The sequence below is a fragment of the Temnothorax americanus genome, unplaced genomic scaffold (assembly GCF_048541705.1).
Source record: "Temnothorax americanus isolate GAGA-0224 unplaced genomic scaffold, ASM4854170v1 Scaffold21, whole genome shotgun sequence".
NCBI lineage: Eukaryota > Metazoa > Arthropoda > Insecta > Hymenoptera > Formicidae > Temnothorax > Temnothorax americanus.
Window position 1 is genome coordinate 3090251 of NW_027509349.1, and position 26201 is coordinate 3116451.

General features: G+C 42.4%; 4 protein-coding genes across 4 annotated transcripts; all 4 read right to left on the reverse strand.

The window, feature by feature from the left end:
* Window positions 1-6338: 6338 nt before the first annotated feature.
* Window positions 6339-9770, reverse strand: LOC143897647 (uncharacterized). The gene is made up of 2 exons (XM_077406450.1): window positions 9648-9770; window positions 6339-7004 (listed from the first exon to the last, which is right to left on the reverse strand). Exons 1-2 carry the CDS (start codon window positions 9768-9770, stop codon window positions 6339-6341), a joined length of 789 nt encoding a protein of 262 aa, XP_077262576.1.
* On the reverse strand, window positions 7588-10856 carry LOC143897799 (uncharacterized). The gene has a single exon (XM_077406711.1). The coding sequence runs from the start codon at window positions 10854-10856 to the stop codon at window positions 9966-9968; it is 891 nt and encodes a 296-aa protein (XP_077262837.1). The 3' UTR covers window positions 7588-9965.
* Window positions 10857-11172: 316 nt separating this feature from the next.
* On the reverse strand, window positions 11173-11820 carry LOC143897648 (uncharacterized). Its single transcript, XM_077406451.1, has one exon. It carries the CDS (start codon window positions 11818-11820, stop codon window positions 11173-11175), a length of 648 nt encoding a protein of 215 aa, XP_077262577.1.
* Window positions 11821-20178: 8358 nt separating this feature from the next.
* LOC143897649 (uncharacterized) lies at window positions 20179-20971 on the reverse strand. The gene is made up of 2 exons (XM_077406454.1): window positions 20856-20971; window positions 20179-20757 (listed from the first exon to the last, which is right to left on the reverse strand). Exons 1-2 carry the CDS (start codon window positions 20969-20971, stop codon window positions 20187-20189), a joined length of 687 nt encoding a protein of 228 aa, XP_077262580.1. The 3' UTR covers window positions 20179-20186.
* Between the last annotated feature and the right edge of the window lie 5230 nt (window positions 20972-26201).

The window sequence follows — 26201 nt, forward strand, 5'->3', positions numbered from 1 at the left end:
TTCTAGTTGATTGTAGTGATTTTCCTTTTGTTTGTAGTTGCACTGTTCACAAGACACGATTATTTAAACAATTGCAAAAGAACAGAACTTCGATTTTGAAATTAATGTTGAGACGAACAACTACAAACAGTTTCAAAGCTCGAGCTCATAGCAGATTGTCTCCACGTTAGTTTGTGAGGGGCTGCAATCAAAATTAGTGTTTTACAAACTGCAAACGATTTTGTAGTTACTGTTTAAAGGCTATTTAGTTTATGTTATTTTAATTTTTCAAAAGACTAGAATCAAAATTAATACTGTTGCGCCCGTGCCGAGATGCCCGGTAGAAGCCCGAAAAGCAGTCGCGAAGCGCTGCGTGACGTCGAGCCTTGACGACGAGCTGTTGCGTTTGTTTGTTTACTTCTGCCGTCTGTCAGATTCTCCGCCGGGCTTTCGAACCGTTCAGACGTGTTCATGAGCCATTGTTCTATTACATTACTGCATTAAACGAGTTCTTTTCTATTTGTGAGTGTTTATTCTCGGTAACGGGATTGCGCGCCGCGTTCGCGAGTGAGTGCGTGAAAGTGTGTGCTGCGAACGCGCGGTCGAGCGCAACAATACTATTATAAACGATTTTACAGCAGTTTGTCTTTATGTACTGTTTGCTAAGAAAACTACAATCGAATTTAATGGCATTGCACACAACTGCGAACAATTTTCGAGCTAGAGTTTAAAGCCTATATTCGATTCGAGCACGTTATACGCTTATCTTCTCACAAATACTGCTGATATTGATGAATATCAACAAGATGGAACACTACAATGAAATACCGTTCTTAGCATTACCCGAAACCGACGACGAGGACGTGACGGAAAACCGGTTCCACTTTTTAGTTTTTTTTTTGTTTTTTTTATTTTTTTATTTACTTTTTTTATATTTTTTACACTTCAAATTTTTGTGCTTTTTTGTTTTCTAAAGCTCGTAATATTCTTTAAAGCCAATAAAACCTTTATATTACGCAACAGTGTCGATAAAAGTGAGGGACTTTTAATCGGACGTCGACTTAACTGTCTTTGAGACTCGGACATAAAATAATATGTGGATATTGTGTTTCTGCAAGAGCGTTCTCGCAGTGACTGCCATGACTCGGTTTTTCAAATCATTATGGCTTTCCCACTTGCCGGCCGTTTAATGAGCGCAAAATAATGCTCGTCAATGTGGACAATCGCGAAAACAAATTTATAAGTATACTTACCACAAATCAGCTTATCTGGTATTTCTTCGATGGTAAATTGTCTCCTGCAATTTGGATAGCCATTTTGAACTGAAAGTAAACGATTTCCAACATCCTTGATATTGAGTATTATGTGACCATCTCCCGATAACCCTTTTGAAATATTAGGACTCTTGCATCGAAAACACGTGCTTGTACTTCTAGGTTTACAAGTTTCGTTCACAGCTTCTTGCAGACTTGCCATGCCACGCCTGTATATTGGGACTGGATTTAGATGAAGAACCGACATAATCTTTGAGTTTTTGAACAGACAATCAGCGCATCACACAGTTTTTGAAAAAGATGGCACATCACAAAGAATAAATTTTTTTTGCAGATATGAAATATTAATTGTGGCGGTACGCGCCACCAATGGCACACGCCCGCGCGGTGCCTGTAATACCGGCAATTCGCAAGCAACGCCGCTAGGCGTCGCATCGCCGGTGCATTTACGCGAGTTCAAGATTCCGCACCGACCAGTATAAAGGGAGACCCCCTACGGGCATAACAATTCTTTTTCGGCGCCGGTCGCCACGCATAAGAGCGCTCAGACGCTGAAAGCGGTAAGATACAAGCGCCAGACGCTTTGACCACTTACGGCGCAAGTCGCCTGCCAGGCATCACAGCGCTCGGTCGCTCCTACAGCGCGAGTCGCCTGCCAGGCATCACAGCGCTCGGTCGCTTGCACGACGCGAGTCGCCAGATAGCCAATTACAGCGCTGGCTCGCTAATACGGCGCGAGTCGCCGGACAGCCAAGCGCTAGCTCGCTTATACAGCGCGAGTCGCCGGACAGCCAAGCGCTAGCTCGCTTATACAGCGCGAGTCGCCGGATAGCCAATTACAACGCTAGCTCGCTTCCACGGCGCGAGGCGTGTCACCAACAGGGCGCCCGGCCGCCTACACGGCGCGCAGCGTCTGCCGGCCAATCATAGCGCTCGGCTGCTCACAGGGCAAGAAACGCATGTCAGCAAGTGACAGAACGCGCGCGAGCGTGTAAACAGTCCAGCAGAGGTTACGTTCAATAACAACCCTCCAACCTAGCGGCGCACGCCAGGGCTGACGAGTCTACCGATCAGAACAAGACGCCGCATTTGTTTGAGGAGCGTTTTGTTTCCATAGATGGAGACCCCACCAAGCGTCGGCCGACGCAGCCTATACCGCTACAGGCCCTTACAGTCAGGAAGCGCAAGATGGTCCTGTTTTTCTCTCATTCGCCTGTAACGAGCATACCGCCTTCTCCTTGCGAGCAGCTCCATTCTTCGCCGCCTAAACGCCCCGTGATTCACCAGGTCATTACTTTGACCGTCAGTACGACAAAACATACACGCGGCATAGGCCCCAAGCGTACATGTGACGTAGCCATCTCTACCACGCCGGACGACTTCAAGTCAAGAGCACCGGTTTGCTTTTCCGTTGCCACCCAGACGAGCCCAAGGATGGAGCGAAAAGAGCAACGAGACGTCGCCACGCAGACCAAGAAGAGAGGTGGCTTCAGAGTCAAAAACCGACATTTCTAATACACTGACATATGAACATTTGTAGTTATGTAAATATATTGAGTTTAAATATATATCAATTGTGTCGCCTACATGTCTATACCCTCCTATGCTATTTACAAACTTTGGGCCAACTCCTACCCACGCACCAAGTAGCAGACTAAGTTAGAATAAGTAGTAGCGCCCATAAAATTGGTGACACCGACGTGATCGCAAGGAAAGGTAGCAAAATGGCAGAAGACAACAACGGAGTACAGATCATCGAGGAAAGCGTCAGCAGGCTCGCTGTACGCATACCTCCGTTTTGGGGAGATAAACCCAAGTATGGTTTGTTCAGCTAGAAACACAGTTCACCATCAGCGGCATCACCCAAGACTCGAAGAAGTACTCCTACGCTCTGTCTCAGTTAGACTCTCGTCAAATTAAAAAAATTAAAGACGTAGTTACACAACCCCCAGAGGTCAACAAATACGAGACTGTAAAAAGAGCATTTATACAGCGTATGTCCGTCTTGCAGCAACGGCGGACACGACAACTCTTGGAGCTCGAGGTATTAGGAGATCGCAAGCCATCTCAATTCTTACGACACCTCCGAACTTTAGCGGGTGAGAATGTACCCGTCTCTCTTCTACGGACACTATGGCTAAGACGACTTCCTAGCCAAATGCAAATGATTCTCGCCACACGGACGGAAGATCCGCTCAACAGAGTAGCCGAACAGGCCGATCGCGTCCACGAGGTGACTAGCAAGGCCGTAGTGGCTGCAACAGCTACGCCCGCGAATAAAGAGTCCTTGGAAGCAAAAATCCAGACTCTGGCCAAACAAGTGGCCACACTCACTACCCGCCAATCAAGAGACAAGTCGACGCAACGCGACAATGAGAGAGACGGTAAACAAAGTCGAAGCCGTAGCCAATACTGCAACCGCGGTAAAGCCAAGGAAAATAAGGACGATAAAAATGACAAGCACTGCTACTACCACAATCGTTTGATGAAAAAGCAAGGAAGTGCACACAACCATATACATATAATTTGGAAAAAGGCCAGGGCAGTCACTGATGGCGGACAGTCGACCCGCCCCAAGCCCTCGCCGCCTAATCATTACGTGCCAAGATACGAAGAAACGATTCCTATTAGACACAGAATCGGATGTGAGTGTATACCCTTGCCCTATGGTAGCGGGACACACAACGCCAACATCTTACAAACTCTATGCAGCAAACGGCTCAACAATCGCTACGTACGGCACGATTATACATCAGCTGAAACTTAGGTTACGCGCATTCCCATGGCGTTTTATCATTGCCAACGTCACGCAACCCATCATCGGAGCCGATTTCCTTGCCTATTACCATCTCCTTCCAAACCTACAAAAAAGTACTCTTCTCGATGGTAAAACATACTTGAGCAAGAGAGGCACATCAGAAAAACGGGTAGTGGAATCTATCAGAGTGTTTGCTATCGAAGACGGATACCACAGAATCTTGGCAGAATTTCCTGATATGTTAAAGGCTACTGCTAAGAGACATACGAGAAAACATAGCACGCTCCATCACATCAAAACCACGTATGGCCCACCTGTTGCAAGCCGTCCTTGCCGGTTAGCCCCTGACAAACTGAAGGCGGCCAAGGCTGAATTCGATCTCTTGCTACAAGAAGGGATCATTCGAATATCAAAAAACCCAAGATCATCGCCATTACATATGGTACTAAAGAAAGGAAACTCCTGCAGATCTTGTGGAGATTACAGGGGAGTTAACGCTAGAACAGAAGCGGATTAATACCCAATCCCACACATTGAAAACTTCTCGCAGAACTTGCACGGAAAAAAGATTTTCTCGACAATTGATTTAGTGCGAGCATACAACCAGATACCCGTCAATCCTGATGATATTCCAAAAACGGCTATAACAACTCCTTTCGGACTTTTCGAGTACCGTTACATACCGTTCGGGTTACGCAATGCCGCACAAACTTTCTAACGCTTTATTCATAAAATCACAAGCGACTTGGATTTTTGCTATGCGTATATTGACGACATCCTCGTTGCATCAGAGAACGAGGAACAACACAAGAAGCATTTACGCATGCTCTTCGAACGACTCCAGAAATACGGCATTTTACTCAACTCATCTAAATGCGTTTTCGGAAAATCAAAGGTTCTTTTCCTTGGCTACGAGGTTTTGGAGAACGGAACTCAACCTCTGCCAAAAAGAATAGAAGCAATCAAGGAATTCCCCAAACCAGAGAACATTCAACGGTTCTGACGGTTCTTGGGGACTCTCAAGTTTTATCGAAGGTTCATCCCTAAAGCCACTAAGGACTAAGCAGTTTTAAATAGCTCACTCAGCGGTCCCAAAACCAAAAAGAAGGCTCTCATAACGTTGAACTCGGAATTGGAAACAGCCTTCACAAAATGTAAGGACAGTCTGTCTCGCGCAACTCTTTTGGCACATCCAAAGCCAGAGGCAGATATCACTCTGTAACGATGCACCCCTTGCAACAAAGCATCGTCCCGGCTAACAACCACCGGATGCCGTTCAACCGATTATCAGTCGGGCGAAGACAAGGGCGCGGTGCGCCCACATTTTTAATGCGTCCAAATACCCCGGGTGCGCGGGCTAGACGCAGCACCGGAGCCTTCCCGACGGACGCCGACAGGAGCCAAGCCCCGCCAAAGACAAACGCGCGGCGGCGTGTACCCCCCACCACAGCGCAATTCGCCTGACGATCGGTCTTTTTTTTTTACGTGAGGAAATCTTCAACCCTGGATTCCCTGGCCGATTCTGAGTCGGTCAGGTCTGTGGCCCAGGGCCCCTCCGGGTGTTGTGTAGGGGAAGACCCCCCGCCCTCCGGAAAGAGGACGAGGGGAGTGTAGGATTCCACGCGTGACGAATTTGATAAAGTTCGCCACGCGCAGCCTACCCACTAAAACCTCACGGGTGTCCTTCGCCGCGCTTAAAAGAGACGTCCGGGGACTTGTTAACATTGCATCCGGAACGCCTCCCAGCGCCCAGCTCGAAATGAGTTTCCCTCTCTGAGCTGGTGAGCTCTGACTTCGGCAAAGTCATTTACTGTTGCGGTGGGGGGGACACCACCTCCCCCCACCGTTCCTCTCTTTGTTGTGGAAAAATACCCGATGCCACGTTTTCCTGCCGCGACGCCGAGCCTCCCTACCTCCGGAGCCTCCGCCGTCGGGTGGAGTAGTCCGAACACCTCTTTCGCTCAGGCAGCGATCTCTCTTGCCGATCATGGTCGGTAAGTGTTTACAGGGGGGGGCAAGAAGGACAGAGCCCAAGACAGAGCTCCCACCATACCCCCCTCTCTCCCCCGGCCAACGAGTATTTGATCTCAGGGGATAGGGACAGGGCACGGAACCAAGCCCCCCACTATTCTCTCCATCCCCCCTTTGCTTATTCGGATTACGATTGAGAGGAATCGGCCGCGTCTCCGGGGGGGTTTACCTCCCCGCGGCGGATCCTCTCCGCCCCCTCCTTGGCGGACATTACCTGGCCACAAAAGGCCAGGAATGCCCGCCACCCTCTCTCGTTCCGGACCATAGCCGCCACTATGGCCGGGAGGGAAAGGTCGTTACCGACTACCCCCCTGAGGACACACTTCCCACGCCGGGCAATCCTCCAGCGTGTGCTGCGCCGTGTTCCTCTCTTCGTCGCAGTGATGGCATCTCGTCGTAATTTCTTTACCAATGCAGCACAGGTACTCACCAAAACATCCGTGTCCGGTGAGCACCTGTACCGCGTGAAATGACAGTCCGTGTCTCCGACTGTCCAACCACTCGGCGTGCGACACCGTGCAATACGCTCGTGACACTCTGAGTGCTACGATCCTCTGCACTCTTCTCAATCGCGCCTGGATCGGTCGCAATCGTTCCGCAGCCGACGCCCAGACAGGGGCGCCGTAGAGTGCCACGGCGTGCACGGTTGCCGCATATAGCCGGCGAGCATGGTCGCTTGCCCCTCCCAGGTAAGGGCCGTCCAGCCAAAGACCCAGAACTTTCATCTGGGCCTCCACAGAAACACGGGTACCGTTGACCGTGATGTGGGCCGGCGGTGGTAGCTCCCCGCTCTTTTTCTTGTCATAAAAGAAGAAAACTTGTGTCTTCTGTGGGGCCACCTCGTGGCCCACCCCTTCTATCGCTGCCACGACCTGCCTCACTGCGACGTTGCTAAGCGCGATGGGCACTCCCCAATTCTCGCCCTCAACTCCCAGGAAGGTGTCGTCGGCGAAGCCGCTCAACTAACACCCCGGGAGGAGGGCAGTCCGGAGAACGGAATCATATTCAAGGTTCCACAATAGGGGGCCGAGCACCGACCCCTGTGGAACCCCCCGCATGACCGATCTGACCCTTACAATGCCGTCTCTATCTGTATAGGCCAATTGCCTGTCCCGGAGATAGTCAAATATAATGGGTATCAAGTAAGGAGGCACTGGCAGGCGACTTGCGCCGTAAGTGGTCGAAACGTCTGGCGCTTGTATCTTGCCGCTTTCAGCGTCTGAGCGCTCTTATGCGTGGCGACCGGCGCCGAAAAAGAATTGTCCATGCCCATGAGGAGTCTCCCTTTATACTGGTCGGTGCGGAATCTTGAACTCGCGTAAATGCACCGGCGATGCGACGCCTAGCGGCGTTGCTGCGAACTGCCGGTATTACAGACACCGCGCGGGCGTGTACCATTGGTGGCGCGTACCGCTACATCACCCCTGTAATATTAGTATCTCAACTAATATAAATATGATTAATTGTGAGGACTCAAATAATGCACACGTGTATACTGTAAAACTCAGTTTATTGCTCTCCCTCCGCCAGGCTCTCTCTCTCGTGTCTGCCGGTAGGTTTGCATGGTATTCCTTAAGGCGGGTTCTCAACTGCCTAACATCCCCCTTTTTCAGATAATGTTCTTACACTTATAAGTTTAATCTATCCGGTGGTTTTATTACTTTTCCGTTTTTAGTGGTAGTCGGATTGCTTATCTCTAATTCCCTTTCTGATGCTATGCTATTTTCTGTTTCTGATTCGGTCTCCCCCTCTACTCTCTCTGCCCTATCACTTTCTATTTCAATAAAACATTTTCTTGTCTCCTTTTCCTCCTTTTCCCCCGGAGTGTTAAACAAATAATGGTTTCTAGATACTCTTCTATTTACAGCATGCTTAGCTACTTTTATAAATACTCTATTTCTGATATACTCAGAACCATTATCTGTTTTTACATGATATTTTCTATCTCTAACTTTCCGTATTACAATTCCCGGTATCCAATTACCTTTTGGTTTTAGCTGTATTGCTACTCTACTTTCATTTTTTATTTCTGTCAACGACCTCGTTTCTTTCTTATTATAATAATGCTGTTGTATTTTTTGGTTATCTATAACTGCTTTTCCTATTTTTTCCCTATCTACTAATTTGGGTATTAACTCCTCGTTAGTACTTGGAACTGTTGTTCGCAACTTTCTGCGAACTTATCAAGATTTAGGATGGTAAGAAATTCTCAAAGATTGGCATGATTCTGTAATAAAGCAGTGCCAAATAAATATCTTTTCTTTCTTTCAGAACTTTTTTAAACATGTTCTTAGCTGTCTGTACGTTCCGTTCAGCCATTCCATTAGATTGTGCATATGTGGGAGAGGTAAGGATATGGGTAAACTCCCAATCTCTAGCAAATTCTTTGAATATATGTGACGAAAACTGTGGTTCTTCATCACTTATTACAGTTAGTGGTATGCCGTGCCTTGCAGACATTGCTTTTAGGATCTTAATTATTTTGTAACTACTACTATCTTCTGTTACTTCTTCTATTTCTATGAATTTAGAATAGTAATCAATTACAAGAAAATACTTTTTTCCCTGTAATTCAAACAGATCACATCCTACTTTATTCCACGGCAACATTTTAATTTCATGTGACTTTAGACTTTCAGACTTTTGCGAATTTGAGTATTTCACACATATATGGCACGATTCTATCTTTTGTATGATTTCATTGTTCATTGTCGGCCAGTAAACCTGTTTCACGAGGGCCAGACATTTTTTAACTCCAAAATGATTGTAATGTATTTTGTCCAAAACTTCCTTCCTCAACCTATATGGTATTACTAGACTGCAACCCTTAAAGATCAGTTCGTCATTTATAGTTAGTTCTTTTTTACATTTAGCATATGGTTTTATGGAATCTTTTAATTTTTTATGATTTTTTGGCCAACCATTTATGATAACTTCTTTTAAGTCATTTAATTCTTCGTCCTTTTGTGTCTCTACTTTAATTTCTTGTAATTTTTCTTTTGTAACATTAAGTTCTGACACTACTAAACAAACTTGTGCCTGTATTTTATTGTCAAAGTGTTCGTCCGTCTGATCTTTAATGTACGCCCGCGATAACGTATCTGAAATTATTAACTGCTTTCCCGGTTTGTATTTTAATATAATATCATATTTCTGTACTTGTAATAGCATACGTTGCAACCTAGGAGGGCATTTATTAAGTGTTTTCTTAAATATTGAAATTAGCGGTTGATGATCTGTTTCAACTACTACTTTTTTCCCATAAATATATTCATGAAACTTACTTAATCCGAAACATATTGCTGCCATCTCCTTTTAAATTTGAGCGTATCTTTGCTGTGTATCAGTTAATGCTTTCGAGGCATACGCACACGGTAAGTTATTTTGTAACAAGACCGCCCTTACTCCTGATTTGGAACTGTCAACTAAGACTACTGTTTCTTTGTTAACGTCAATAAATTGTAACACTGGTCTGTTTATTAATTTATTTTTTAAAGACTCTAGTGCTTTTTTTTGTTCCGGTCCCCACGTAAAAAGTACATCTTTTTTTAAAAGATTTCTTAAGGGTTCAGTTTCACATGAAATTTAGTTATAAATTTACTCACATAAGTTAACATTCCCAACACACGTTGTACATCTTCTTTACACTTAGGAGTCTGCAGTTCTTTAATAGCTGTTACTTTGCTTTCATCTAACGCGACACCCTCAGCACTAATAATATGCCCCATGTACTTGACATTACTTTTACCAAACTGACATTTAGTTAAGTTAAATTTGACTTTGTTCCTTTTGGCAGTTTCTAAAACTTTCCTTAGTCTTTCATCGTGTTCCGCTTTGTTTTTCCCCCAGACAATAACATCATCTATGTATTGCTCCTGTATCTACTTTGAATTTTATTCTTTTCTCGTTTATTTCTAGCTCTGTTAACCAGACATGCTATTATTTTCAATCGCTCCTATGAACAGATATTCTTCACTATCCTGATGGGATGTAAGAGTGTCTACTTTCTTCTCATCCATATCCTGAATTTCATTTACTTTCTTTTTATAGTTACTTTTACATACAATTGCAAAATCATTTTTTTTATTGCATTTTGTGCAAAATTTTTCATAAGCCGGACAATTATTTAAATTGTGATTCTTGCCACATTTCGTGCACTTAACGATTACTTTCTCTTTGGCTTTGTAGACACTTTTACCTCCCCCTACCTGTATCTGACCTAACTTTTTCTGTGATTTAATTAAGTCTACTGTTCCCGTTGCTTCCCCGGTGGCTTCCATCTTCTTGCTCTGGATTTTCACCTTCTCCATCACTTTGCATTGGTGAATGGCCTGTTCCAACGACAGAGAGTCATCCTGTAGTAGCGTCTCCCTCATCTCGTTGCTGTTGACTCCGCAGGTAATCATGCATTTAATTAGGCTGTTCTGTAGATCCCCTAGTTTGCATTTCTGGGCTTGTTCTGTGAGCTCCACCACGAACTGTTCCAGTGACTGTCCGCCTTTCTGTCTCATCGTGAAGAATACGTATCTTTCATACGACAGATTTTCCTTAGGTAGAAAGTGTGCTTCGAATTTGTCGAGTAATATGGGTAGTCTGTCTCTTTCATTTTCTGATAAAGTAAAGGATTTATATATTTTAAAACCTTCCTTCCCTATGTAGTGTAGAAGCTGGGCACATTGCGTTTCCTGTGGCTTCTTCGACACCTCCGAAGCTTTCAGGTAGTTCTCGAATCTGCTGCGCCACATCTGCCAGTTTTCTGCAACGTTCCCCGACATTCTCATAGGAATAATGCCTTTTGCACTTGCATCTCCCATTTTATTTGCTTCCTTATAGCTGAGTCTTTTTTTCCCGCCAGTACGCGGTTTTTATTTTTAGGTTAGCTTACTTGCCGCCCTTTACTACGTTGCCAGTCCTTCCCATTATACCTTTACTTTGTCTGATTTATATTCTGGCTACTTGCGACTGCGCCATGTAATATTAGTATCTCAACTAATATAAATATGATTAATTGTGAGGACTCAAATAATGCACACGTGTATACTGTAAGACTCAGTTTATTGCTCTCCCTCCGCCAGGTTCTTTCTCTCGTGTCTGGCGGTAGGTTCGCATGGTATTCCTTAAGGCGGGTTCTCAACTGCCTAACAACCCCCTTCGTTGTTTTGAAGTCGGGATTTGGAGTCGTACAGTCTTTCGTGATACCCTGCCACTCCGTGTTGTGGTTTCCATAAGTGGAACATCTGCTGGAGTATCTTGTGGCGGTTGAGGTGTCTCACGAGGTTTGTCGCTCGATTCTTGGTCTGCCAATGTGTAGGCAGGCTTAAGGCGGTCGATAGTTACGTGGACGGTTCTGCCGTTAATCAGTAACTTGAAAACTTTCTTGCCTTTGCTGAGGACTTTGTAGGGGCCGTCAAAAGTAGGTTGCAGTGCCCGCGTTGGTGCATCGTGCCTGAGGAACACGTGAGTTGTGTTTGTCAGGTCTTTGTGTTGAAAGATAGCAGGAGAACTGTGTCTTTTGATTGGCTGTGGCCGTAGACTACTCATCGTCTTTCTGAGCCTCAGTAAGAAGTCACTCGTTTCATTGGTTTGCGTAGTTCCTTGAAGAAACTCTCCCGGAAGTCTCACGGTTTCTTCGTATACAAGTTCTGCAGGAGTTGCGTGGAAATCTTCCTTAACTGCTGCTCGGATGCCCATCATGACGACGGGTAATACTTCCCTCCAAGCTTCGGTTTCCTGGCATTTGATGGCCGTTTTAATTTGTCGGTGCAAACGTTCGACCATGCCGTTGGCTGCGAGGTGATAGGCTGTTGTATGTATGTGTGTGGTGCCTGTTAGCCTAGTAAGGTGGCGAAACAGGTCGGCCTCGATATGTCTTCCCTGATCCGTAGTAACCCGCGTAGGTGTACTACCGAATCTTGAGATCCAGTGTGTGAAGAGATTCTAGGCTACTGTCTCTGCGGATATGTCTGCCACCGGTATGGCTTCAGGCCATTTGGTAAACCGGTCGATGATTGTAAGGCAGTATTTACAACCCTTTGAGATAGGTAGAGGCCCAACTAGGTCTATGTGAATGTGTTCAAACCGTTTGGTAAGGCCGGCAAATTGTTCTAAAGGCAATTTGTTGTGCCTGTGGACCTTCGATTTCTGGCACGCGAGACATGCTTTTGCCCATTCTTGGCAGTCGGCCTTAATGCGTGGCCAGACGTACCTTTGTGCGACTATTCTTGCCGTCGCTCTGGTCCCTGGATGCGATAGACTGTGCAATGATTGAAACACTTGTCTCCTGTATTCTTTTGTAACGAAAGGACGTGCTATTGGGGTTGACGTGTCGCAATACAATGCTGCACTCGTTCCAGGGATTGACACTTTTGTCAGTTTGAGAGAAGAGTTTCCTTTTAAGATGTCTTCCACCTCGTTATCCTTTTCTTGTGCTTGTGACAATTTCTCTAAGTTGATTGCGGACTGAATTTCCTCGATTTGTGAGGGGTGTGTGAAGTTGGCACCCCTACTTTAAAATTCGATAGTTTTGATTACAGTTCCAGCTTCTTTTTGAAGAGTATAAGAATACTTATATGTTTTTAAAAAGAGTTCCGGCGATTAACACTACGAAAAAAACAATTAAAAAATGGGGTGCTAACTTCACACTCAACTTTAAGACCGAATAGTTCTGAATAGCTTATTTGAAGCATTTTGACGAGTACTATAATTCTTAATAAAAATTTTTTTTTTGATTTTTTTAATAACAAAAAAAAATTGCAAAAGTTTAATTTTAAGCCAGAATAGTTTTAAGTAACTCATTTGATTTTTTTCGAAAAATTCTAGAGTTTTGATAAATAAAAAATTGCAAAACCTTAGAATTGTTTTAAAAAATCATCATCAAAAGTTACGTAAATGACGTTCACGGAAGACCTTCGAAGCCGAATGTCTTCTTAACTAATGACCGGATCGCTTTCAACCATAATAATTTCTTTCAGAACTTTTAGAGCTTTATCCAAAACTCTCATCAGAACGCCTAAAATTCTTAAAAAAAATTTCTATGCGGACTTAGTCGAATTTCACTTGTTGCATCTTCGAAGTCAAATATCTTTTTATAAACCGTACAGTTTTTTGTTTTACTTGTTTTAATGTATATTAGAAATAATTGAAAATCATAATCATGTGTCCTTTCTAAATTAGCAGAACATTTTTTGCACAATGCTTGGCTAATATATGTTATTTAAATTTTCTGTATCATCGATGGTTTTTTGCATATAATTTAATTTTTTTTAACATTATCTTTACATTTATATATAATATGGATAAATTTCTGCATTGCATACAATTGCAGCTACAACATTTTGTAAATCTGGCCAGTTGGCCACACTTGGTAGGTCTGTATGTAATATTTGTATTGTGTCAACGTTACAACTAACGGTGAGAAACTGTTATATGTCTCGTATTTGAAATTTGACATATATTTATTTCTTGTAAAAATTGCACAAATTTTGTAATTTTTAGCCATAGTTTTTCCGCGGGTTGAAATATTTTGTGTCAATTGTAATATCCGTAGTTAATAGTCTTGAATACAGTTTTTGTAAAAATTTTTCTTTTTTTACCGCATGTGCTAACAGTTGTACAAAAAAATCAAAAGCACATGTATTTCTTATACATGTATACTTATAACTTAATACTTGCCACTTCTTAAAACTGATATATCCACAAATTTATGTGATTGTACAATATTTCAGTCTGGAAAAAGGACCATATAAGTTAGACGTTTTGGTTTCTTTTTATCTAATAATTTTTCCGATCTAATTGCAAATTAAAAAGTTATTTTTGAATATTTCTGCGCTCATATTCTTATTTTTAATGCCATTGTAAGTTGTAAGTGGTACATTATTTACCGACTGTCCACCAATCGGTAAGTGTAAACCGCCTGTGTTATTCTATGGTGCACTCATTGTTGCCACTAGATCTGGCGCTACAACGATCTTCAATTGTTTTTAAATGGCGAAGGAAATGCGTACTGTTGTTCGGCTATATTTCAACGTGCCTCTTTTTCGCCAATTATTATTGGTATATTTAGGAAAAGATACATACAGAGAGAGATATATATATATATTTCAGATAGACAGAGAAAGATAATCAGTCATTTGGTATGTTAAAAATCATATTTAATATTTATTTTTCTTTATTTATAAGTAAAATCGGACGGTTATTTCTATGTATTCTTCTTGAAGTTTTTCCTAACGCTTTGGCTTGTTAAATTTGTCTAAATATACTGAATAAAGACGAAAAGGAAGAAAACGAAAAAACAAGGAACGAACAGTGAATGTGAATATTTGCTGTTAAAATTTGGAAGATGTATATGTCGTAATAAATGTCCAAAAATTCGCATTTAATGTTTGTTCATTGTTCGTTCGTTCTGTATACATCCATCTCAAGAAAAACTGCTATTTTGTTTTAATTGAGACAGTTGCAAAACTATTTTTAGGATAAAAATACGTTTATAGCATTAAAAAACTGTAACAAATTAAAAAAAAAATTATTTTTAAAAATTTTATTAAAAAATTACCTTGCCAATTAAAAAAAAAATTAGTAATTTGTTGATATAGTAATTAATATTAGTTATTGAGTTTACTTTTACATTTCAATTAGTACACTAATAAATACTATAACTAATAAATTTAAAAAATCTCAAAGCTACACAAAATTTTGAAAGATCCATTATAAATTAAAATAACTTTTATATTAAGATTTTGTAGAAACAATTTCAGGGAAAGAAATATAAGATTAGTGTTCAATTTTACTTAGAATTATTATATAAACTGTTTGACTAATAATTAATGTTATCGATTAATTATTTTAATATACTTAATAAGTATATAGTAATACAAGAAAATATGTACGACGTCAAAAAATTGCTGAAGATATTGACGGATTCCACTTATAGGGTGATCGACGAAAATGTAAAAGTTTTCCCTCCTTCCAACAAAATTTATGCGTCAGTTGAAATTGCTATAGATGGTAATCCCAAAGCAAAATATGTTTACACCATCGTAAAAGTAATACCCAGCGAGAAATGACGAGGAATGACCCATCGAATCGACGTCTAATTAACGTCAAAATCATGATTTCAACGTCACAATCATGATTTCGACGTTGATTAGACGTCGATTCGATGGGTCATTTCTCGCTGGGTAGGAACGGGATTTATGATGATCTTCTACGAGGATTCTCGATTATTTTGCCAAATGAAAGTGCAATTGATGGATCTTTTGATCCGAATATCTCAGCTACTACTAGGGTGCGTTCGTCTTGCTCGCTTTCATGCGTTTTCGTAAAGCAATGACGTCATAATTTTTAAGCGAAAACGTCATCATTTTTTGCTTACAATTGCTTTCTCAAAAGAAGTAGTGCAACGAAAGCGTAAGCGCTTTTAGTTAAGACGAACGCAAAGTTACTCGTCAACACAGTATTAAAATATAAGTGAAGCAATTTATAAACTTCAACATGTCGAGTATATTTATATTAACTGATCCAGAGGATGGAAAAAAATATAATATTGAACTATCGCCAGACGAATTAAAACGTATGAAAGAAGGTAATAACCTCTTGATATCTCTACTATAACCTCAAAATTATACTTGATGTTTCTATTATTAAAATATTTGCAATAACTGATACTGGATACAAATGGTTTTTTAATTGTAATAAATATTATTCTTTCTCTTATATTACTTGTATATTAAATCTGTATTTTTAACATAATGCATAATTTTTCTACTTTTGTACTAAGAAGTTTCTTTTTTAATTATTCATAATTTAATTAAGACTAGGACTGTTAAAAATACGATTGTCTAAATCCTACGCCAATACTGACATATTTATGTTTAAAAATTCTATTTTGCAATTATTTATATAATTATACTAAATTATGAAAAATATTATATTTCTCTGATGTACATATACATAATAGTATAAAGTATCTCTGCTGTGTTTTCAAATGAGGTTTTTGCAAATCAAAAGCTCGAGGAAGCAAAACATGCTGCAGCTATAGAAAATAATAAAGAGAATTCGTCAGTGGCGAGTCTTCAGTCAAATGATGAGTCTTGTTCAGATAATGTGATGTATAAATGGTCTCATGAAGCCATATTATTACTCATCGAAAAATACCGCTTTAGAAAAAATGATTTTATTCCGGTAAAATATCACAAAAGAAAATTTGGAATGCAATTAGCACAAAATTAACTGAGAAAGGTCACATTGTTACTGGACCACAGTGCATGTCCAAATTTGCGGGTCTAAAAAGAACATATAAAGCGACAAAAGATCACAATACAAAATCTGGGAATAACACAAGATCGTGGGTATACTACGAACTCATGGACGACCTATTAGGGCATAAACCTTTCATGCAGCCTGCAGCAACTGTGAGTTCAACTGATTTAGCTATTGCGTCGTCATCTAAACGAACTCGATCGCCATCAGAATCTTCGGATTCAAGTAATCAAGACTCTATAAACATTACACTTAAAACTAAACGGTCAAATAAACAAGCAGCAAATACAAATATTTTATCAAAGATACAAAAGTCTAGACAAATGTCGGAAGAGAATCGAGAGAAACGTCACCAGGATAAAATAAAACAACGTGGTGAAGCAATAGAAATCATGAGGCAGATTGCATCCAGTTTAACCAGTTCACAGGTGGACCCAAAATTAACCCCTCCTTCCCCCAAAAAAGGACTCGTAATCAACACAAAAAAAATCAATCAACGTTTTGTGCCAAACTCACTGATGGCGAATAATTTGCTCATATCTGTCAATGAGTCATTACTAGTGAACTGGTTAACAAAATAATTACACTATTTTTATTGATATACGCAAGTACCTGTACATGTACTTCTACCAAAGAATATTATTTTAATTAAAAACAAAGTAAGATTTATTTAGTATAAACACTGTTTTCTTAAGATGGTAAACAAAATAATATTTTTTTTTTTTTAATTTGATGTAAGCATACATGTGCAATACAACTAAAGTTAGTTAAAAACAAAGCACAAGATTTATTTAGTTAAAAACACTGTGTTTTTTTAAGATGTTTAAACAATTTTTTTTTTTTCAATGTTGGATGTAAGCATACATGTGTAATAAAACTAGAAATAAAACTGTAAATAATGTATTGTTTATTTCCATTAATTTCTTTTTACCTACAACCTACAATAGTACAACCGCAATTCATGCATCTCGCATTTGTAATTGTCCGCAAATGTAATCTCTCTTTGTTACTCCACGTCGATTTGCAGTTGCAAGCTCTGCGCGTGTAACATTATTGACATATGCTACTTCAGGTTCAGGCACATTGTTAGGATCGATATTTTTAAATTCATCACCTCTTAACAAACATATATTATATATGTAATATACAACAAGCCAATATCATACGAGGAATAATGTCAACACGTTCCATGTCAAGTACTGTTAGAAGATTTCGAAATCTTCCTTTTAGTAATCCGAAAGTTCTCTCGATTGCCATTCGGGCTGACGAATGACAAAAATTAAAATTTCTCTGTCTAGCAGATAAATGCCCATTATCACAATAAGGTACAGGAAGATGCGGTAATTACGCACTTTAGGGGAAGCACCTCCAATGACCTTGACCTTGACATATGTTGTCAAAGTCACCCTCTTGAGTGACCTTATTCAGAAGGTTTTAGCCGTCGCTCGTTATTTGTTAAAAAGTTATTAACAAAAAAAATTTGAAAAATATAGCAATTATTTTAAGTATTGAGAAGCATAAACGACTAATATTGTTTTTTTTTTTAAAGCAGATAATACTTTATTTCGCGAAAAAGTCGCTGCTTTACCAAAACGCAACATTTAAAGCAGTAAATTGTTGATAAATTGAAGTTTTTTTTTAAAGCAGATAATACTTTATTTTGCGAAAAAGTCGCTGCTTTACCAAAACGCAACATTTAAAGCAGTAAATTGTTGATAAATTGAAGTTTTTTTGTTAAAACAGAGAATACTTTATTTCGCGAAAAAGTCGCTGCTTTACCAAAATACAACATTTTGGACACGTAATGCGATCGCGAATAACTCCTTTTTCGCACAAAAACCTAAACTTTTTTTGTTAATAACTTTTTAACAAATAACGACAGTAGGAGATGTTTTGAGAGATCTACCCCGGGAGCTCCGAGGGGGAGCGGGGCGGGGGGACTCGAGGGCGAGGGAGAGCGGGGGGGGGAGGACGATTCGTTGGTGAGGGGGAGCGGGGGGGTCGGCGAACGTGTCGGGACATGTTTATTAAATATTAATAAACATATTGTATTGACAAGGGATACCGCTGAGGGGGGGGGAGGTAGGTGTCCACATTCTACGCCGAAGGTGGTCCGCGGAGGGGGGTCGTCACTTTATCGGCGCGGGGGTATTACAAAGGCGCCGTTCGGCTGCTCGAATTTAATTGGCGAATATAAACAAAACAGTGAGTTAGACACTTGACTCTGCAATGATCTCACCCTTCTAGAACATGCGAGCCGCCATTCGGTTACGGCGTCTCACTACAAAAGCGAGCGTCGATGATCCGACAACGGTTTGAAGATAAAATAGCCAAGGTAAACAATTGATAAAATTTGTCACCGATGACGATTTAACCGTTGCGGAGTCCTCTTCATGTTTTTTCTAGGAAGAGCCGCTGTCTCTCTCGCTCCCGTCCCCCCCTTTGTCCTGACACGCGTCTGTTACTGCTTGCGGCCACGATGAAACTAAATTCAACGGCGGTTATGGGAGGCGGGTAAAAAATCGCCCAGAGAGAAGAGATATAATAGTTTATACAACGATGATAAGGGCGAGCGTCGACGTTCGTGGGCGTTCTCTTTTCCTCGCGCGGATTTAACTTTAATTATTATTTAAAATATTATTATTATGAAATATACTTAATAATAGTGAAGGAAGCGGAAAAATGAATAATAAATGATATATATATATATGGAATTAAGCCTAAAAATATTTATTCATAAAATTTTAAATTTTAAAAAATTACCACACTTCTTCTTCTCTCTGTTCAATTCCGAACAGTCGTCGAAATCCATAAATATCTTCGTCTCCCGACACGTCCCAGCTTTCGTATTATGCTCAACATCTACTTGTCTGAACCAGTGTACCAAACGTTGGGTATGTATGTTGATAAATCCACGAATGCGGATTTCGTTAAAATATATAACATTTGGCTGAAAACAAATTATACAAAAAATTAAAAAAAAAAAAATTTTTTTTTAATTTTTTAAATTTAAAATCTGTGAAAAAAATATTACACACACCTGTCTGTGAGGGATTCGAACCCTCACCATATGAAAAAGTGGGATCTCGTGCACCGGCACATTGTCGACCCATATCCACTGTAACGCGTTAACAGAATGGTTAATTTAAAAAAATATATATATAATATACAATTATGTATTGTTGCGTGCATGCCGCCCCGGTATGCTTTTTCAAGAAATGTTACACCCAAGCCGACAGTGAGTCCGTGACTCTTTCAGACACTTATTCACACTCGCGCACTCACGAAAATAACGACGATCGTTTATTAAAAGACTGCTCGCTGCACGCTTCAGCTTGGAGTTCGAAAAGCATACCGGGCGACACGCACGCAACGGTATTAAATATACATACTCCTACTGCGGGGTATACAATTTCTATGCAGTCTTCGATTTTATGATATCTTTGTCCCATTTCTTCTTCCATTTTTTCTTCCATTTCTTCTTCCATTTCTTCTTGGTCCATTTCTTCTCGGTCCATTTCTTATTCTTACACAGTGCTTTGTGCTCTACTTGCAAACGTTTTGACACTATACTGACTGCCTGACTGACTTAACTGACTGCAGAGGACTGAACCAGAGCTCAGAAAAGTAATTAAGATAAAATATATCTAGCGTTACAATAGCGAGAAAAGATTCATTGGAGCATCGACACCACATAGGCGAGCGTCGCCGGAGCATGACTTCATAGTTTACGATATACGATATATCCAAGCGGCTCGAGTGGTTTGAGTCGAACGTCGCATATACTGCTTGAATGAAAATGCGTGTGAAGAAATTAAGTCATGATTTATATTTTAAAAAATACATTTTTTTATTCTTTTTTTTTACATTTTTTTGTTTTTTACGTACTACGGTAGCACACTAAAAAATAAAGCTGCAAGCTCACAATCGACGAGCTGATGTTTATCGAAGGCATCGCTATCGCGTATTACATTCAATACTTGCGTAGGATTCGTTACAGTGGACGCAATTTTGGAGAATTGCGTAAACTTGACATCGACCGTTTCGACAATTCTGTTCAATCGATGAAACATCGCGTCGATGCACAGATCAAGATCGAGCATACGGTGTAACGTCGACTCGATCATCGTTAAGCGTACGTTTAAAGACTCGAGACGTACGAGTTTGACACCGTTAATCGTACCAATTCTCAATGTTAGCGGTCCAACGCTTATAAAATCACACGTATCTTTAGAGGATTGAATGAAATTCAGAATGTTCCGTCGTTGTTCGTAGAATCCCTTCCACGTTTCGAGGGACAGTATCAATTTCGTTCCTCGATGATCTCCTACGGCGATCTCCACGTAACTCGGTGGACCCACGTTAACGCCAACTTCAAGAAATTTGTATCCCGTAGCCGTCAACGCGTATCGTCTGCTGAGTATACGAACCGCGCGACGCTTCAACGAAATGCTGTAAAAATAATGAAATTAGTAATAAAAAATAATACAATTTATAATTTCCAATTTAAAAAAAAATAAAGCTTTATAATTTAAGAAAAAAACGAAAAAACTTACTTGTTACACTTGTTCTCGTACGATGAAGTTTCATCATCATCGTGAATTGGTACGTAATAATTCATACGTCTACTGCCAATGCTGTTACCGCCGTTGCTTCCTTCAGCGGAATACATTCTTTTTCTCGGTTATGAGAAGTGAACACCGTTTGCACAAGCAGTCGATACGAGACTAGTCGTATAAAATTAATCGAATATACGCGGCAACTTCCAAAACTATGATGAAGGAGGGGGAAATTAATGTTTCTGGAACGCTCAATTAGCGCTCTGAAATTTAGGAGAGGGGATTAAGGTAATATGTTTTTTTATTAAGACGTATCTCCCCCTCTCCCTTCCGCATGACATCAACACATGACGCAGTTATTCCCCAATACCACGTTATCGGCTTGGCCGGCTGCTCTGGTCACCGTCAATGTTCTTTCGACGTTGAGAAAACTTTCGCACGGCAACGTATACAGATCCTGCTGTTGTATGGGTATTTGTATCTCGTCGCTATACTCGAACGTTGTGTTGGCGTACGGGTTGTACGTGTGAGTCTCGATCTTGACGATGCGATCGTCAAAGACCGGCTCGCCTCCGATGTTAAGAATTTCAGTCATCGTTCAGATGTTTCGTACCGCAAATCCCAGAGATTGTAAAAATTTAACGTTCGATGCATTGAGCTTCTATCTCGTCTATGTTTTCGTCTCTGTTTTAACGCTACCGAATGTCGATTTGATGATATCGTCGATCGTCGCAGTCGTAAAGATATTCTTATTTGTCGCGTGCTCCGAGTCGTTCAACACGAGCATGTCATACGTCGCGCGTTATCGCTGTAGCCGTCGTACGTGCAATCTGACGGTAATCTCTTCTCCTCGAAAATTGAGCAATCGTCCGTCTTGATCCGTGACGCGTATCGTTAGATCCGTAACGCTTCGCGCGATGATCGGCAGATAAATGATCTGCGCCGGCGTTTCCGATATCTTATATCCCGGTGGTACGCTCGGCGAAAATTCGTGTATCGTGTGAACACGTTTGCTGTTGCTGTACGCACCCGCGGTTACGTTACACTCCACGCGGATAGTGTTTACGTTGATAATATTAATCAATGCGTCCGATTCGTGCCACTGTCTCGGCTGCAATATACGCTTCGACGAGAATCCCAGCAGCGATCCAACGTTGTTCGGTTTGTTAAAGTTCACTCTAAAAGCGCACTTGATTTCGCTTTTCATCGTATTGTAATTTGCGCGGAGCACTATCGGGTATTCCGCGGCTTCGTCTTTGTCTCGCGCGATATTTGCGACCGACGTACGATCATCGTTGGAACGATTCACGAGTCGCGGGCGTTTTCGTGAAATGTCGCGTTTCAAAAACTCATGTATGGCTCGTATCTCGTACGATCCCTCGGGAATCGTAATTTCCGTGTCATCCTTGTCGAAATAAAATTCGAATATTGTTCGAAAAATTCACGTTTGGAATCGTGTGATAAGTCTCAAAACACGTTAGACCGAGTTCGTAGTCACCGTCGCTCAGATCCACTGCGGGAAAATAGTGCTCCGCGAGAATGCTGCTCTTCCCGGTCAGCGTGAACGTTATAGACATGTCGGCGGAAACCGTTAACGAATACTGAGTCACCACGGCGCACCGTCAGGCTTTAAATTAGCGTCGATCGTCCGGAGAAATCGCAGGCACAATTGTCCACAGATGTTCTGATCGTATCGCTGATAAGACGTGCAATTGTACTCGATCTTCGTCACGCTCTGCCCGAAATATCGCACCAATTCTTTCGGCGGTCAAAGATTGCCGAAACTGTCGAAATATACAACTCGATCTTCCCTCTTCGCGTACGCTACCCAATAAGTACCGGGACCCGCTACGTCGTCCAAAACGATACCGCTCTCGTTTCGACCGCGAAATCACGCATGAAGACACTTCTGAAAAACGGTACGCGCATATGCCTTGCCAGTCGATTCAATTGTACGTGAGTCGTAATACCCGCGGGCATATTTAACGTTTTTTTGACGTTTTTTTTTTATTTTCGACGCTACTCCTCGTCCGCGTTTGTGCGGGCCGAAATACAGCCCTCGTCCATATTTGTACGGAGCGAGATAAAGTCCGCGACCTTCCGCGACGCGATTGTGACGTTGCATTTCTTCCAGCTGACGCCGCGCGGATTTGCTATCGTTCACGGCCTTTACGACTCCCGCCGCTCCGCCGGCCAGAGAACCGAGAACTCCCAACAACGGTAGAATCGGCAATACGGCGCCTCGTTTCACTGCCGAAAGTATCCGTTTTTTTGTTAACTTTTTTTTCTTCACCGATTTTGATTTTTGTTTTCAAACCCATTCCGAGCGTCTTAGCCTTCATGGTTGCCCAGAGGGCTGTAGCGGCCGCTCTCTCTCCGAGAGTCGAATCTCTCGCGGTAATGCGTTCTCGCGCTTCCGCAGCGAGTATCTCGTCCGCCGCGAGTCTCTCGGTGAGATCGCGGTCACGCGAATAGGCTACGTCGTGCTCGCGACACGCCGCGTCCAATGGATTAATACCTTGATCGCCTCTCGCCAATCGTTCTTGTAAACGAGTTCCCGGACCGCTAAATAGATAGCTGGGAATGTGTAATTTGAACGGAAGTGCGTTTATCGCGCGATTTAACAGGCCTCCACCATTTTTTTTCGTTGACATTTGCCACAATCTTTTATCATTGGCGCGGGACCGTTGATGTGCGTTCGCTGCCACGGTCGATTGTAATGTTCGTAACAGCGACAATATATTTAAACCTCCAAATCCGCCTTTATATGTTCCGGAAACTTGTCAGTAGACAGAGTATATATACTCCTGCCCCAGGTATCTCGCTTGCGGTTAGCGGGGTCGGGGGGGGCTTCGCTGCCGCGGGAGGAGCGCCGTAAGCGGTGTGCGAGGGGGTCGAGGGACGGTGTTAAGGGTCACCGGAGGGAGGGCTATGCGGGGGGAAGAGAAAACTGGGCGAGAGGGGGAGCGCGACGCGGGGGGAACACTTTACGTAAAGTTGGGTGTGGCAGGGCTGCCAACGGTGGTTCGGCGCGGGGCAGGGCTGCCAACGGGGGTTCGTTGCGGGGATTTGGGGCGTTTTCCGAGGGGGCGCTTGCGCCGTTACCGATCGTATTTTTTTGGGGAGGAAAATCGCGGGCTAAATATACGTTTTGTTCGTTTGTTTATTTTTAATCGCGAGTCGTTTTCCCGCGAGAGGGAGCGTTGATCGCGCGCTTCTTCGTCCCAACGGGACGGACGCGGTTTTCCGATATACAACGTTAGCGATTGGCTACTTACTTTTTCCCTATTTATTTTTTGTCCACTTTTACGGCGAAAATCGCGAGTCGTCCTCCCGCGATGGGGAGCGTCGATCGCGCGCTTCTTCGTCCCAACGGGACGGACGCGGTTTTCCAATGTATCGAGAGAGACCGAGAGAGAGAGACGATACCGCTCTCTTCGTTCACCCCGAACCGTACGTTTTGCGAATAATATTTTTTTATCGCGCGTCCGAACTCGTTCAAGGTCGCTGTCGGCGTCACATCCTCCTTTTGTTTTTTTTTCTTTCGAGCGACGATGCGAGCGGTCGTCGTGTCCTCCCGCGAGGGGGAGCGTCGATCGCGCGCTTCTTCGTCCCAACGGGACGGACGCAATTCTCCGATGTATCGAGAGAGACCGAGAGAGAGAGAGAGAGAGAGAGAGAGAGAGAGAGAGAGAGAGACGATACCGCTCTCTTCGTTTACCCCGAACTGTACGTTTCGTGAATAATATTTTTTTATCGCGCGTCCGAACTCGTTCAAGGTCGCTGTCGACGTCACATCCTCCTTTTGTTTTTCTCGAGCGACGCGGCGAGCGGTCGTCGTTTTTTTCCGGGGAAAGAGTTTATCTCTGGGTATGGAAAACCAACGTTGAGATAACGAACGCGTATAAAATGAGTTTTGCTAGCGACGGCGCGGCATACGGTGACGCGGATTGACAAATGTATCGTGAGAGAGCGGTGCGAACCGATCGGAACGGGTTCATGCGGTATGAGCGACGAGTACGTAGAACTTTGCAAACCGGTGTTTAATCCTAAAATTAGAAAACCGATTGTAAAAATAAGCGAACCGCTCGTGAGGAATTGCTGCAGATCGGATTCGTGGAAAGTCGACGTAACGAGATATCTGATCCGTCGCGAAATCGGAATCGCCGATCCCCAATCGAACTGGAGGTTTTTCTATTGCCAAATATATTTGAAAAGAATAGAGGACGGTATTTATACGTCTAATTGATTTAGACCCGACAGCGGTGATAATGTAGCAATAGCAATGTGCGTACTCGCGAATGAACGATCACCGTTATTACTCGTCCCGAGGAATCAGACGGCGAATCGCGCTGTTACGAGCCCATGCCCGCGTTCTCGTCGGATTCGGACGAAGAATCGGCGAGACTCGAAACGTCGTTATCGTCAAACGCATGTGCGTTGGTGGTGGTGAAGGAAGACGCGCGATGGAATTTGGCGACTCATCATTTGCGGAGAGAGAGCGAAACGCGAACTGCGCGCGAGCGCGCGTGGATAGAGACGACGATGGTAAATTCCGCTAGGGCCCACGATTATACGCGTAAATTGCCGCTCAAGTATCATCATTATTATCAGACGGTGTTCGGAGGAGAGAAGCTACGTAGGATTTACACCTACGGGTCTCGTTGTCTTTTCGATCGAGTGAAATTCAGTGTTCCCGAGGGTGAAAGGCTCTTCTGGATGACATGCAGAAAGAGTGCGACGAATTGCTCGCCGCGGACGGATATCGCGCGTGTTTTTTTTTATAAATTGGATAAATAAACATATAGATACGCGCATGTGTATCTCGAGGCAAATATATATCTTATTTCATACTTTTTTTTTTATTCGTGGACGATTCCTCAAAGACGCGTAGAATATCGGGGAGGAGGAAGTCGCGGTAAAAATATAAAATTGTAATATGTAAAAAAAAGATATACGCTTCTGTCACCGATATCGTGTTTCCATTTATCGCTCCCTATCCCACCCAATCTCACGCGCGTTCGCTCACTCGCGCTGGGAAAAAAAGCGTCGACGATTCCGGCGTATGAGTCGGTTTGATAAAACGCATATTTTCCTCTATGCAAAATGCTATTTTTAGTATATTTTGTTTACCGCAATATCCTCCTTTTGTTGCATTGCCTCGATATATAAAGAACTCCCGGCTAGACTTGGGTGTAGTCAATCCACAGTCTTTTGAGACAGCGACGTGAAGTCTTAAAAAAAAAAAAAATTACATTTGAACAGTGACAGTGCCAAGATGCGTTTGCAAATAACGTATCCGTGTGACGGTGTGTTTTGTGTTGCGCAATAATAAAAAAATTC

Excerpts from the sequence above, each read along its gene's own strand:
- LOC143897649 (XM_077406454.1), bottom strand. The coding sequence starts at position 20,971 with ATGTATTCCGCTGAAGGAAGCAACGGCGGTAACAGCATTGGCAGTAGA. Across the intron at positions 20,758-20,855 it reads TACGAGAACAAGTGTAACAA|TTACAGCATTTCGTTGAAGC; the intron begins GTAAGTTTTTTC and ends ATTTCATTATTT.
- LOC143897799 (XM_077406711.1), bottom strand. The coding sequence starts at position 10,856 with ATGGGAGATGCAAGTGCAAAAGGCATTATTCCTATGAGAATGTCGGGG.
- LOC143897648 (XM_077406451.1), bottom strand. The coding sequence starts at position 11,820 with ATGGTCGAACGTTTGCACCGACAAATTAAAACGGCCATCAAATGCCAG.
- LOC143897647 (XM_077406450.1), bottom strand. The coding sequence starts at position 9,770 with ATGGGGCATATTATTAGTGCTGAGGGTGTCGCGTTAGATGAAAGCAAA. Across the intron at positions 7,005-9,647 it reads TGTTGGGAATGTTAACTTAT|TTGAGCGGCTTCGCCGACGA; the intron begins GTGAGTAAATTT and ends CCGGGGTGTTAG.